Consider the following 15,817-nt stretch of genomic DNA (forward strand, 5'->3'; position numbering starts at 1 on the left):
CTGAACAAAGTTACTAATGTTTATAAGCTTCAAGCTTTGAAAGCTTCTCCTAGAATTTAACTTAAGAATATTTGCATTGATTTTCCGAAGGGCAAGGATTGTTTTCATGTTTGTCTTTGGATAGATAGCTTGGCATGGTGCCTGTCTGATACATAGGTGCTTATTAAATGTTTGCTGATTAATTGGCAGGAAGGAAATGGTAAAATAAGGCTGAAACAGGAAGAATAATGTATATAAAGAGTCACAGAATCATTAACTCTGAGAGTTGGAAAGGATCCTAAACATCACCTAGCCCAAATCCTACCACACTAGGAATCACCTTTCAGTTTTATCTACCAAATAAATGGTCATCCAGTCAGTAGCTCTAATGAGGAACACAATGTCTCCAAAGTGATCCATTTCACTCTTTGACAACTTTAGTGATTAGGACATTTTGCCTTACATCACATCTAAATTTGTGTTTTTATGATTTCCACCCATTATTGCTACTAACTCTATCTTTAAGTATAACACAAAACAAATTTTCTTTATTTAAAGATAGTTATAATTCATTGCCTAAGTCCTTCAACTCACCCTTGCCATAGAATGACACATGGCCCTTTACCATTTGGTTGCTGTTTTCTGAATGTAGTGCAGCTAATCAATGTCCTTTCTAAAATATATACTTTAGACCTGAACTCCATCATACAGATGTATTATGACCAGGAAAGATAATTATAAAATCAGAGCCTTCTTATTTCTGAATGCTATGCCTTATAACTAACATCACATTAGCATTCATGACCACCATATCCCACTATTGACTCATACTGGGATTTAGATTCACTGAAATCCTCAGATCATTTTTAATTAATCATGTTTTACCCATTTATTCCATCTTGTCCTTATGAAACAGATTTTTTAAGCCTCTGTGAAAATTTACATTTATTCCAACTAAATTTAAATTCAGCCTAATATTCTTGTCTGTTGAGATACTTTTGCAACCTATCATCAGTTGTGTTAGCTAATCCTTCTAGATTTTTTGTTAATTGACAAAATTAATAGAAAAACAGAGAGTCAAACTGGGTTGTTGATTGAATTTTTCATGTTTTAGCCAGGTAAGAGATAGGAGCTAGAACAATCAACTTTAGGACATCAGACTTCCAAGCACAGTTAACCCCATGATAACAATAAAAGTAAGTGAGAAGAGTACTGTCCTCTTAATTTCTTTGTCAATCAATGCCTTTCTCCTAAGCATCTGATTTCACAGGGACTGTTGATTTTCAAGTTTCTTTTTATCTATAGATAACACAGGGAGAGACCTAATGGCTTCTAAAAGAAAGCAACAATGCTCTAACACATTCTTCCCGGTTTTCTGCCCCATTATGTTTAGAGCCAAGAGTTGGATAGTTATGATTGAGAACTCTTCAAGGCCACAGACCGGATGTTACAGGCTGATCAAGTAGGTGATTTTTTTTTCTTTCACTAAACAGCACTCCCAGTGGGCTAATTCTAGATTGGATAGCCATGACAAATGTAATTTTGAGACTATAAATGTTTCGGTTGGCATAATGAATACAATTAACTTTTGATTCTCTTCAGTTTGGGAGAAGAAGAGAACATGAAGGAAGGAAACACATGGATGACAGCCAGTAGTGTGATTTACATTCTGGGATCTCAAGGACCTTCGAGTCAAATAGACTTTTTTGTGGTGACAGCTATGTTTATCCCAATCATAATGTGACCAGTGAGAGTCCAAAAGCAGAGATAAAAATATCAGACTCTGTTTTGGAAAAGCCCTTGGTGGTGGCTATCTGGTGGCTCCTGAATAAAAATGTCCTTTTACAATCCCTTTGCTTAAAGATCCACAATGATGGAACTTACCATCTGCTGACACAGTCCCTTCCAATAGTTTTTTTCCCAACTTAAACTAATCATCCTAAACTTGATTTTAGTTTTTTTCCCCAACTTCAGCTGTCTGATCCTGGTTCTACTGTCTGAGATCAAAAAGAATTAATCTAAAGCCCCTCTACCAAATATCCCTTCTGTTACTTGAAGATATAACATGAACTCGAGGCCATTTTACATTTTAACTGCCTACCTCTGAAAAGTTTCCAGCTTATTAATATCCTTCCTAAAGTGTTTTTTCCTGATCTAGAGTCTGACCACCTTGAAGGAATGATATAGTAGCAAAAAATTGGGAGGGATAGTTAAAACACCAGGGGACAGAGTCAGAGTTCAAAGGGAACTTGGTGGGCTAGACCATTAGGCTGAATCTAGTAAGATGAAATCCCAATAGAGACAAATGTAAAGATTTATACTTAGATAGAAAATATCAACACAAGCACACAGTGGGAAAAGCATAAATAGATAGCAGATCTAGGGTTCTCAGTGGCCTGAAAGTTCAATATGAGTGAGCGGGTGATGTGGCAACCCTAATCTGACCTCAGTTTACAGAAAGAGGGATCAAACTTTCAAGGTATAAAGAGGTTATAATCCTATGTTTTCTGTCCTCATTAGATTTCATCTATTATTTTTAATTATGAGGACCACAGTTCAAGATGGACATTGATAATCTAGAGAGCTAGTAAACAGGAGTTTTTTATTGTTCATGCAAAGGGGGAAAGCAAGCTGAAGTTCAGAGAAATTAAATGATCTGATAAACAAAGCTATTAAGCATCAGAAAGAGTAGTGTAGAACAGTGGATCTCAAACTTTTGTTCTCAGTATCTTTATACTATTACAAATTATTGAGGATCTAGCCAAAGAGTCTTTGTTTATGTGGGTTATATTTATAGGTAGTTACTATATTAGAAATAAAAATTAATTTCAAACTTATAGATCCTCTGAAAGGGTTCAGGAACCCTCAGGATTCTCTGGGCCACACTTGGAGAACCACTGGTCTAATGGAAAGTAACAGGGATGGGGAAGAATCTTGAGCCTATTTAATACAAGGATTGGTTAAAGAAAGTGGATCTGCTTAGCCTGCAAAAGAGAAGACCTGAAGGTGAGAAATCAGGAAACATCTTCAAGTATTGGAAGGGTTTTCTTGCAGAGGGCAGAAAAGGCTTGCTCTGTTGGGTCTCAAAGGGCAATCTCTACTATCTCAAAGTAGAATGAGTTGCCTTGAGAGGTGATGGGCACTCCATCCTTTCTAGTGAGCAGAACTTTAGGAATATGGATGGGCTATTGAGGTACCTTCCAAGGTCCCTTCTTACATATCCATACTTCTCCTTTCCATTCATTTATATTTAGAATATATTTAGAACACCACACTTAAAAACCAAAGTTAGCAAACATTTCATATTTTAAAAATCTCTGCAGATAGTTTTTCAGTGGCAGGAAAGGAGAACCTAAACATCTGACTATAGAAAAAGTAGCAAGTCTACCGTGATTTATTATCTTGAAAGATTTATGAATCTTTGGTTAGAATCACAGATTTATAGAAATTGAGAATTGGAAGAAACCACCAGGGGTCATTTTGCTCTGCTTTGTACCTAAAGCAGAAATCTCTTCTATAACAGCAATTACTAATGATTATTATAACAACAATAATAAAAACAGCAAGTGCTTTGCACATACTTTCATTTGGGCTTCACAACAACTCTGACAAGTGGTCATCCATTTCCTATCTGAAGACTTTGGACACAGGGAATCTACTATCTCCTCAGGCAGCTCATACTACTTTTGGATAATCCTAATGATTAAGAAAAGAATATTTTTACATTAAGCCGTAATCTTCTCCAATGCATCCTACTTTTGCTGGTCCTGCTTTTGCTTTTTAGGACCAAACAGAACAGCTCAAATTTCTTATCAATATAGTATTTTCTAAGCCTTGAGAGATAGAACTGAGCCCGGATTTAAGAGAGATATGGATACTCTTTTTAATGTTTAATGTTCACTAGCTAGCTTGATTTATCAGGTCATTTTCTGAACTTCAGATTCCTCATGTGCTCTGAAAGGATAACTGGACATACCTTATATGATTCAGATGAGGACTAAAATATATATATATATATATATATATATATATATATATACACACATTTATACACATATAGCAAATATATGTTATACAGTATATCTATTCATATTTAGTATTATGTATGTTGTATGTATGTAATGGAACTTTTATGTTCTAATGCTGATTCTGTAACCTCTCTGAACAGTCTCAATTTTTTCATTAAAATGGGGGGATGACATGATTACAAATATCTGAACCTCTCATCTCGCAGGGACTAAGTCAGATATAGACTATTAAGTGCCTTATAAATGGCAGCTATTATGACTTTGGTCTTCAAACTTTCTTCCCCAAGGGAAGAAAAGCCCAACCATATAGCAGGGCAACATGTTTCTCAAGAGATCTTCAAGTGTCTCTGGCTTTATCCCATTGGGGCTAAATAAAGGGGCCGCTTGCTGTTAAGCTGAGAAATAGTCTTTAAATTTTGGGGAATATTTCAGTCTATATTTTGACATTTGTCTTAATTATAGAATTGAGAAAAGAAGGCTGTCATCCCCTTGTTTTCAGAAGTTATTTTAAAGATGGCATCTTTATAAAAGTCAATAACTTCCTCTTGAAAGGGCATTCATGTCCCGAGTGGGTGGTTGTGTCGATTGTTTTGGAACCCCTGCAGTAAATCTAGCCAGTCCTGGTGAATGACTTGCAGGCTTTCTACACCCACATTTCTTCTTAATTATCTCCACCAGGCTGAGTTAGTTAAGGATAGATCTATAGCATTTCCTGGATGTCAAAATGCCCACACACCTTCTGCAGTCCTTGGGCTACCAGCCCCCCTTTAATGTTTTTGTTGGGTCCATCTAATTATCTATTATCATGTCAGGTTCATACATTATTCATGAAGCCCAGGGAATTTCCAGAGTCAGTATTTGGGGATTTAAAAGGAAACCAATGTAATTAGAACTTCTGCCTGGCACCAAGGATGGAGTTGGATCATGTGACTCCCATTCCCATTTCCTCATCTACCATGAACTGGGGCATCCTGACATTGTGGTGGAAGTTGAGCCTCTCCAAATCATCACTTCTCAGTAAACAATCGATTTAGCCTCTGGATGTTGGTCTCTTTTAGAGGTAAAGCAACTGTTTTTCTTTTCCTCCATGTGCTACTTCAAACAATAACAGGCAAGTGAAAAAGTTATTGCACAGGGAATAATGACTCAACCAGCGCTACCATCAAACAAAGGTCAAGGTGAATCAGGCCTTCCATGGCAACCAGGGATTTTTTTTATCATTCAATTTTTTTTCTTAAAAAAAAAAAATCATTTCAAGCAGGTATTTAGCCTTTATTTAGTTAAGGCTCTCATCAAAAACCTCCTAATTGGTCTTCTTGTTTCCAGTATCTTCCTTCTTAAATCCAACATGGAAATTACCAAAATATAAATCTGACTGTATCACTCCTGAACATCTTCAATGGCTCCCTATTCCCTCTTAGAGAAAATACAAAGTTCTCAGCCTGGTATTTAAAGCTCTCCACAGTCTAGTTCCTATTCACTTTACCAAGTCTTATTTCATAGTTTTTTTTTTATAATTCATATCTTCATGTGCTCACTGTTTATTCAAATTGGTCTGTTAGCCATTGCATATTCTATTTCCCACCTCCTTGCTTTTGTAAACATCCTCTTATATGAAATGTACTTCCTTCTTATGCTACCTCAGGTTTTACCTTCTTCCCTTTTCTCTTCTTTCCTCATCCCCCTAGCTGTTAGTAATGGGCTCCTCCTTTAAGTTACTTAGTATATACATTGGATTTTCTTATTTATGCTTATGTTATATCTGCCCATAGAATATAAGCTTCTGGAGGGCAAGGACTACTTTGTGTTTGCCATTGTAATAGCTAAGTATCTTAATGCTACCAAAGTTTTAGGCATTTTCAAATGATTCAACATCAGACATTATAGTTTTATCAATAGAGATAAAATTAAAGAAGATGCATTACCATCTGTTCCACAGATGCCTTCTAAGGATCACTGGCATTTCCATAGGACAGTTGAAACCTCATATATATGTTATACCCTTTTATTAGAATGTGAACTCCTTGAGAGCAGAGTCTGTCTTCCTTTATCTTTAAATCCCCAGCACTCAACACAGTGCTTTGTATGAAGTATTTAATAAATTTTTTCTCATTCATTCATTCATCCATCCATCCATTCATTCATGTTTATTGATGGAATTGAAGTGAATTCCAAAGGCTCTCTCCCCAGGAGAGAATATGGAGAATTAAATAATTAAGTTAACTTTGAGCATATTTTTCACAAGAACCTTGGCGGATTCCTATTATGAAATTAATGGTAGAACATAGACTAAAGGACAGGCAGGCACAGATCTATAATCTACAATATAATCTCTACATTATTGGAGGAAATGCCAACAAATATGAGCTCACAGATTTATTGGAGTATTAGAGTTATCCTGTTAAGTAAGCAAATATGATCATCAAATTGTCAGATGGAAAAACTGAGGATTAAAGAGATGAAGTAACACTTCCAAGGTCATATAGCTGGTTAGTAAGTGGTAAAGGCAGAATTCATGAATTTAGGAAAGACAGGGTTTGTTTTTTGGATTCCCTCCCCCTCCCACCCCCATTATGCCATGTCTTAGCTCCATTTTCTACCAGTTGCTCTACTTTGTACAGATGGAAAGGTGTGGTCTCTGGAAGAATTACAGTTATCTCAAAGGTGAGCAAATGTCCAGGGATTAAAAGCCAGAGAGAAAACAGGTTGAGGAAGCAGAATGAAAACACTTTTAATAGGTACTTTCCCATCTTCTTATTCTTTGGCTCATAGGAATGTTGTTGTTCAGGAAGACACAAAATGTGTTAACCTTGCTCAGATTCCTGATTTCTTTTCATTGCTAGCAATTAGAAACAATGAGCAAAAGAACAATTGACTATGAAGGAGGAAGAAGATAGACGAGATCAATAAATATTGGTGCCTTCTTTCTGGACTCAGGATGATATTTGTAGATCTATACTATCTTAGAACTTATATAAAGCCTACATTTCAAAAGAATTTAAATGGGAACAAGAGTTTGGAGGTGTATGTGTGTGTGTGTGTGTGTGTGTGTGTGTGTGTGTGTAATTATCTTCAGATATTCTTGATATTCATCAATTATTCTTGATAATTTCTTCATTCAATTTAAAAGATCATAACTGACTTTCAAAACTTCCTGGGGAGGGATAGAGAATTCAAGCTTTCCTTTTCTGTTTCTTAGTTTTAAGGGAACAAGTCTACATAGAATTATAAAATGTCAGAGATGGAAGAGATGATCTGATATACCTTCATCATTATACCAATTAAGAAACTGAGATTACATGAACAAATCACCATCTTTTACCAGACTCCAAGAACCAAACTAGTTTAACACATAGAAAGTGTGGTACAATGGAAAGTCTAATGAACTGGGAATCACTAGTCCTGAATTGAAGTTCTGACTGATATTTATCACCTGTGTGATTTTTTACCTTTCTGAGTCTCAGTTTTTTCATCCAGAAATCATTCACATTTAGTTGCACTATCTACCTCAGAGGGCCATTGTAAGCAAAGTACTTTGTCTAGTCCTAGATCTATGGGAGCAAATATTACTAAAGAGCAAGTAGAGATTCCACATTCTTAGAAATCTGGCCAGTCTTGTGCCAGTGAAAGAAAGCTATTTCTTTTTTACTATGATTCTAAGAATTCAACATTTCTTTTTCTAAAGAGACTCCATGCACATTACACACAAAGGTTAGAAGTCTCAATGCTTATTAAACTCAAAAAGGCAAAAAAAAAAAGTATTAGGCAGCAGCTGAACAGAAGAGCAGAAAAGAATCTGGCAAAAGAAAGACCATTTGGGAGAGAGAAATCTGAGGTAGCAGTTGTAAAATTAAAATAGGCAAGTCATTAAATTATCCATAGTGGGAAAAAAGCTACAAAAATAGATATTTCTTGGCAAGTCAGTGCTGAACAGAAACAAATTTAGTTACGGAAGGAGCTAAGTTTTTAGTCAGATCAATTCAGTTCATATTTATCAGAATAATAGTCATGGTTGGATCAGTTACTTTTAAATAAAAGCAAATATATCTTTATTGGTTTCTGATGGAAACCTATTTGGAAAGAAATATGCTCACTTAAAATATTTTTTAACTGATACCATATAAGCATCTAAAAATTGGTATCATTAGAGAATTTATAAACAAAAGAGACCTTAGAGATCAGCTGTTCCACCTCGTTCATTCATCTTACAGGTGAAGAAACTGAGGCTCTGAGAAGTTATCGGACTTGCCTAACATCACACAAGTGGCAAATAACAGTGTCTAGATTTGAACTCATTAGATTCCAAATTCATTGATATTTCCACTATACAAACCACCTAAGCTGGTTAGTATTCCTGAGAAGTTTTCTACCAAGGAATTAGTATTGTAAACTTTCCCATTAATTAGATGCAAACTATCCATTTCAAATAATATCTGGGATACCTCCTCCCTCCTTTCCCTATCCTGCTTCTAGATTAAAGCTTCTATTGGAGGAGAGGCAGGGGAAAGGAAATCAGTTGATTAGCCTCTCTCCTTTGTCAACACTTCCAGATGTGAGGAAGGAAGTTGAATCCATGGGATGGAAAAAGAAAGCTGTGCTTACTTGTGGTTCACTTTTGATTTATGTAGATACATAATAAAACACTCTTTGATTTATATAAACATCTGATAAAATCTCATTTATCTTCCTTCCCCCCCAACTTCTATGGACAAGCCATTCACTTCCCTTTTACTATTTGTATGTGATAAGGTCCTTAATTATCAGAGTTCCGTTTGGATTAGATGGAGAATGTGGATTATCTATCTCTGAGAGTTGGGGGGGGGTCAAGTTTAGAATGTGGGGTAGATGGCTTCCACGGATACTCAAATCAAAACCGGTATACACCAGTGGGGGCGCTAGACCAAACTAGCATACACGAAAATATTCTCGGGGACTAAAAAATAGAGAACTCGTTATTCCAGTTGAAAGAGGAGGAAATTATTTTTCTCCTTCCTCCAAGCCCCCCCAAGTCCCCAAATCACAACCCTCTCCTCTCCCCTTTCTGGTTCGTTCGGACCAGAATAACGGCTATCTGCTTCTATTCAGGAGAGCTGCGTGTGATTCTCAAGAAAAGAGTAAATACGTTAAGTGCACCATTCCTAAAGTCCTATTTATCTCTAGTGAGACTTTTCCACGAAATCTTGCTTATCGCACCCGTCCAGAGGTGTGCGCCTGGAAGAGGGTGACATGACACTTTTGAGGTTTCTTGAAGTTGTTAAATATCTGGAGGTTCCAAGAATCGGGCTGTTCGGAAATTTCCCCTCCCTCCCAGGGACGGGAAGCTCTCCACAATTTTCTCGGTTCAACTGTCAGATAAATTGGCAACTCTGCTAAAAGGATAGTACTCCCTTAACGATGCGTTCATTTGAAACCCTAGCAACTGTATTAGGCAGAGGCTACGATTCGCTAACAGGGCAACAACGCACGCACCGGGAAGGGGAATTCTACAATTTAGAGTGACAGCTTTTCTCCCCCCTCCCCTCCATCAAGTCGGCTCGAAATGTCACAATATTTACACCTCTTCCTCCGTGAATTAGAACGTGTTGGGGGGTGGGGGGAGAGGGAAGGATGAGGAAGGAAAAGGAAAAATCCTACAGATTGCTGCCAGACAGGTGGGGGATGCCTTTAAATTCCTCCCCCTCCCAAGCCCCCACCCCCTCCCCACCATCATGAGTTTTTTTCGGCTAAATTCCTGGTTCAGCGTTCGCCCGAGATCCGTATTTAAAAAGCCCCACTGGAAAAGGGTGGGGGTTGATGGTGATGCGGGCCCCTTTAGTTCCTTTAACCTTGGTTGCATCGACTGATAAAGCCCTCCTCCCCCTCCCCCTCCCTCCTTTGCTCCTCTCTCCTCCTCCCTCCTCCCTCCTCGTCCTCCTCGTCCTCCTCCTCTCCCCTCCCCCCTTCCTCTCCGTCCCTACCCCCCTCCCCTCCCTTTCCCCATGAAAGAACAGAATTCCTCCGGATCTGAACCATCCCCGGCTTTCCCCGGGCCATCTCCTTTGAAACCTTACTTGGCTTTTCCTTTGTGTGTGTGGCGAGCAGCCTCTGACTGTCATCTGATCCTGACACTTGATGGTTTTTTTTTTCCCTTTCTTTTTAATAAATCATTTCCACACTAGCCTGGCGCGCCCAGCAGATCCCTCCCTTTGGCAGGCGGGCAGGCGGGCAGCTGGGCTGGCTTGCTTTCTTTTCTCCCCCCCCCCACCCCTCCACCCCAGAGCCCCTAGGCCTGAGAGTTTCGAAAATAGATTTTCTTCTCTTCGCCATCCCGCCGTCTCTCCGTGACCCAACTCCCCTCCCCCTTTCCCTGTTCCCTCCCCCCTAGTCCCCTTTCCGTTAATTAAAGAGAGCAGCTCCAAAAAGGAGAGGTGGCGAAGCTAGGGAGGGGGCAGAAGAGTTTTCTTAAGAAAAGGGAGTCCCCCGGGGTTGGACCAAACAAATGGGTGGGGAAACCGGCCAAGGGGAAGAGGGAGAAGGCCCACCCCAAGCTTCAGGAGGGAGGGGGGGGAACCTAAATGGTGCCCGTCTGGCCAGAGGGGACGGGAAGAAGAAGGGAGGAGGAGGGGTGGGGCATGGAGAAAGAAAGGGGACCAGGTTTACCCAGGGAGGAACCCTTGGGGCCCTTCCCTTCCTCACCCCACCCCCCCAAGAAGAGGGGAAATCGGGACCAACTGATTCAAAAGGTTATTTGTTGGGGCCCAATTGGGAAACTGAGCCACCAATCCCTTTCCTCCTCCTCCTCCTCTTTTCCTCCTACCCCAGGCCCGGGACAACCTTTCACCTCTTCCTCCCTAGTCGACCCACCCCGCCTCCGCTGCTGCCTTCAGTCTGGGAATTTCCTTCTCTTTTAAATCCCCGGTCCCTTTCCCGAGGTACAAGGAATTAATTGGACCCGGGTTAAAAGGACCCCTGGAGGAACATCCCTAAAAGGAAATTGTATCTGACTTTTCTTTGGGCAAATAAACCCTCTAATTAAGGATAAACTTAAAAGGGCAAGAAACACCCAGAAAGCAAGAAGAAGGATGGAAGGAAAGATTGGGATGTGTTTGGGAGGGGAAATTGGGGAAAGGGGAAAAGGGAAAGGAAGGGGAGGAGAGAGAGAAGAAGAAGAAGATTGAATTCTTATCCAAAATATTCCTTTTAAAACTGGAACCCCAAATCAAAAAAAATTTGAGGAAATTTAAACTCTTCCCAAGCTTATTTTTACCAGACTAAAATAAACACATTTCTATAAAAAAATCGAAGAAGAAGAGGAAAAAAGGAAAGAAGAAGAAGAAGAAGAAGAAGAAGAAGAAGAAGAAGAATCAAAATTACCTTGTCATTTTTTTAAAATTTAATTAAAGCCCCCCCCCAAATACCCTCCTTTCACTAAAACACCCTTTTTCCTTTAATACAAAATGGATTTTAGGCGAGGTTTTGGGAAAATTTAATTCATAATAATCTACTTTACACACACAACAACACACACACACACACACACACCCCGAAAGAAAAAAACTAGAGGGGGAAAAGAGAAAAAAACTTCTTTAATAGACACTGCAGCTCCAATTACCCAAACCAAAATCCCAGAAAAATCATGATTTTTTCCTTCCCAAAAGGACTGACACTCAGGGTAATCTGAACTCGACAAATAACGAGGAGCAACCCCCACCCACGCTCTCCTCTTACCACCCCAACCCTCCGCCCCCCATGACCCCTCCTTTCCAAATAGGAATAGCTTCGATTTACCGGGGATCCCCCCTTTCCCCTCCCCCTCCCCACTCCCACCTCCTTGCTTACCTTATTCGCGGGAACACCACAATCAGTGGCTAGATCCTCCCGATAAACACTTGCATTTCCCAAAGTTAATACAGTATACCAACCCGGAGCTTGCAAAGAATCTATTCCAGCCCACACCGCTAGGAATTCAACTTCAGCGAGCTTGAGGGGCGACCAAAACTGGGGATCGGTTTCGAAAGGCTCCAGCTCCCAAATCTAACTCTCCTCCAACCCTGATCTCGGTATGAGTCGAGTCTCAGATAAGACGCTTTTTAAGGGCGACAGTTGGGCAGGCTTTACTCCGGGGTCGAGGCAACTACCTGGGGCACTTCCACCTCCAGCAAACCCATAGCCTCTGTCCAAGGTGCTGAAACGCTCATTTCCCAACGCTCCCAATGACACACCCGGAGCAGGGCTCAAATCTATACTTTAATTAAATGATACTTGATATCGCTCCAGCCGATTCCTTTCACTTCCTCACGCTTTGTCACGTGAAGATTGCCCTGCCAAAACCATCCTGTTAATAGCTGATCACATGTTGACGAGACCCTTTTCTCTGTGAGAGGATCGCCGGTTTCATACCAGCTTGCATGCACTTCTGACTTATTTCTCCCACCCCCACCCCTTATCCCCCAAACTCCCACCTTCCACCTCATCCTTACCTTACTCCACTCTACCATACGCTCTTACCCCAGTACCTAAAGGAGCTATCATTTCTGAAATGGGAATTAACCCCCGTGAAAATGTCAACTCTATGCCTACATGTAAGTCATACAATATGCTATCTCACACACATACACCAACACACTCGTACAAAAAGAACTGAATGATAGCAGACCGTAAGAGAAGCATCACCATTGAACAGTCAATATGCCCCCCCCCTTCATCTCCAGCTCCAAGTTTGTTCCACGCAGTTCTACGCTGCAGTGTTAAATCACAAATGATTTCAATTTTAAGTTGCACTGTCTAAAACCCCATTCAACTGGCTGGAGTGGCTTCTATTCTTTGGCGTGTGGAGTGCTAGAAAGAGGAGCGTGATATGAGATCCTGTTGTTAAGCAACATGTCAGGATTTTGCAATTATCAGGCAGGGTTTTATTGGTACTCACCATTTTTCTTTGCTGTCCTGGAGACACAAGTGTCTTAAAATCCCGTCTCCCCAACAGATGCAGGAAGGTAATGTGTCTTGTTTGAAGTCATCATGTGAGAACTTCGGCTTTGCTCAGTGGATCGCCCACCACTTGGTGTGACTTATGAATCTAATAACCCTTTGCAATATCCGCAAGCTCAAACTCTTAACCACCTTGGTGCCTACAGAAGACAAAGCAACTGCCAGCGATTTTTAAAAACCTATAGATTTACGCAAACGCCTTAGCTCAGAGACACGTTTTCCTCTGAGTCCTTACGTGATTCTAATGAATGAGAGAGGTTACCAATGATTGTCCAAATGTCCTGGCACAAAGCAGGGCGTCAGGTCCTGCCTACCCACCTCCAATAAATAGACACTGGAACAGAAAGTTCCCAGGGAAAGTGAGTAGTTTCAGGACACCACACAAAATAAACTCAGGCTCAGCATCACTTCCTTTCCCACCTCTCGATTCACACCTGGGTTTCTGGCAAAGCTGAGCTCCGCCTGGGGAGATTTCGCGTTGCCAGGTAAGGAAACAGTCGCCTTTTTAAAAATGGGCTGCTCTCTGGCTAAGGCAGGAAGACCGCTGGAGGACTTGTTGCATATCAAGGGCAGCAGGCTACTGCTTAAAAGAAAGACAGGGAAGGGGGGGAAAAAAGTGGGGGAGGGGCGGAGAGTGGGAGGGGGCGGGGGACAACGACGGTTGCTGAGTCTTCGTGACCAATTCACTCTGAATCCCCTGGTAAAAAAGAAACTTTGAGGAAAGTTCCTCCTCCTCCTCCTCCCTTCCCCCAAATGACTAAGGCTCTATTTGTCGAAAGCCCTGTTGTAATAGTGATAGATGAGCAAGTTGGGAGTGTGTGTGTGGAGGGGGGGGGGCGGTAAGTGAATTGTACTTTCTGATCACTGCGGATGATCCGGCTCTGAGCAGCAGCGCATGGGGCCAGGTAACTTTTCGCCTCTCATCTTAAGGGACTTGGGACTTTATGACAGAGAGAGCCACTAGTTGCAAACCGGGAGCCTGTGTGAGCCGAGCTCTCTAGCGGCTAAGTTGAATGAAGTTATGACTGCGTATGCGCTAATGGGCTATTGCTTCTCAAATGTGAGTAACAACTCCGGTGTAGCCAATTCGGCGTCGTGCGCCCGCCTGGGGTGGGAACAAGCTGAGCGGAGCAGAGCGCAGGAGCGGGGAGGGGACCCAGCCCGGCGGCGCTCCGTTTTAGCATCGCCCGGAGAAGCGTTCCTGCATCACTCTGTGTCTCCCCTGCGGCTGGGCCGAGGAGACGCGCGCTGCTGGGAAGAAGGAACCCTCGGCGTGCAGATATGGAGCTGAGATTTACTGACTACGCCTGTGCGCCCTCCCTCCGGAAACCCAGCTGCAGCCTAGCGCGAGACCGCGTCCCTGCGCCCGGCCCGGGGGGAGGGGGGGAAGGATGCGCAAGTGGAAAAGTTGACAGATCACGTGGCGGGATAAAAGTAACTTCAAAGTGGTAGAATGAGCAGCTATTGAGGGGGGGAGGGGGAAATCCCTTCGTATTTAAAATAAAATTGAACCATGAGTGTGTGTGTGTGTGTGTGTGTGTGTGTGTGTGTGTGTGTGTGAAAGACAGAGAAAGAGACGGACAGAGAGACAAAGAGACAAGAGACAGAGACCAAGAGAAAGACGGAGATACACGCAGAAAGATGTAGAGAGGGAGAAAGAGAGGGAGAGAGGAGAAAATTGGGGATCCGCTGTTGGGGATCCCAGGAACCGAAAGACAGGAAATCAAGTCAAGAGAAAAGAGGTCGGGGGCGGGCTGTTTCGTCGGACTTCGCAGAGAGCTAACCTCCAGGATCCTACCATATCAAACCCGTATAGAAGCTTTATAAAGAATAGCCACTTTCCCCACCCCGGGGACTGCAGACTTTACCAAATGCATCTTTGATTAGTGCACACGTTGTTATGGAGATACTGTGAGACCGATGTAAGGAGCTGGAATGTCCAGCGCTGTCCCTGTGCACACTCCAAGCATCAATAATACCATTGTCTCTGTCGACTCCGAGCTCCCAGGGGGGCGATAGCTACTGCCATAGTAACTGGCCAGCGTTGAACTAACGCAGACGTTGCTTCTGTGGCGAATGTTGCTGATCCAGCTGTGATGTTAGAGACCACCTAGCCAATCCCGATTCATTTTTTCAGGTCAAAGAAGGTTTAAGAATAGTGTGTGTGTGTGTGTGTGTGTGTGTGTGTGTGTGTGTGTAATTTATATATGCAAGCATATGTTATTTACAGGATCGCTTGATTGTCACAAAATTCCATTATTACTGAAAGGGCATCGTGATCTCCCTGCATTACCCCTTTCCATCCTCAGTACCACAACCAGGGCTGTCTGCTAGCTTGTTTCATCCTAGCAACAATAATTTGTTTGTCATTGTCATCAGTGATGGAAGCATATTCCATAGGGGATGCCAGACTCAAATTGTTTCCAGAGTGGGTTCTCAGCTTATCTTCAGCTCCAACCAAAATATATTAAAAGCCCTTCCCCCCACTCCAACTACATCTCGACCCTTCCAGATAAACTAGGCATGCCCGGGTTGATCAGTGACTCACTATGAAAAGATGTATTTGCATTCTGCATCACTTCTTCCAGACTTCTCCAAAACTACCCTGGCATTCAGTGGTGCACTAGTTACCTGTGCCTGGAAGGACCAGACACCACCAGAAATGACACTTTTGTCGATCCATGTATTAGCCAGCAGATGCTGCCCTAAGACTAGTACAGCTGGCACCTCCCTTGTTCTGAGGTCTTGGGGCACAACCATTGTGGGAAAATCTGATTTCCTGCTATTGCAACCCATAACACTGTTACCAAGCTACTGACAGATTCAGTGACTGCAAAGGAGTC

At 41.7% G+C, this 15,817-nt stretch overlaps 1 protein-coding gene across 2 annotated transcripts in view; it reads right to left on the reverse strand.

Moving 5' to 3' along the window:
- Positions 1–13,203, reverse strand: part of BDNF (brain derived neurotrophic factor) — a 74,840-nt gene extending 61,637 nt beyond the window's left edge. The window contains exon 1 of one of the 2 annotated variants that reach the window (XM_031944159.1): positions 12,913–13,203. In XM_031944159.1, the coding sequence (XP_031800019.1) occupies positions 12,913–12,915 (3 nt within the window). In that variant the 5' untranslated portion in view covers positions 12,916–13,203. Of the gene's footprint in view, positions 1–11,825; positions 12,010–12,912 lie in introns of those variants that run through there. The other variant, XM_031944161.1, reaches the window with a different exon arrangement.
- Positions 13,204–15,817: the final 2,614 nt, after the last annotated feature.

The sequence above is a fragment of the Sarcophilus harrisii genome, chromosome 6 (assembly GCF_902635505.1).
Source record: "Sarcophilus harrisii chromosome 6, mSarHar1.11, whole genome shotgun sequence".
Taxonomy (NCBI): Eukaryota; Metazoa; Chordata; class Mammalia; order Dasyuromorphia; family Dasyuridae; genus Sarcophilus; species Sarcophilus harrisii.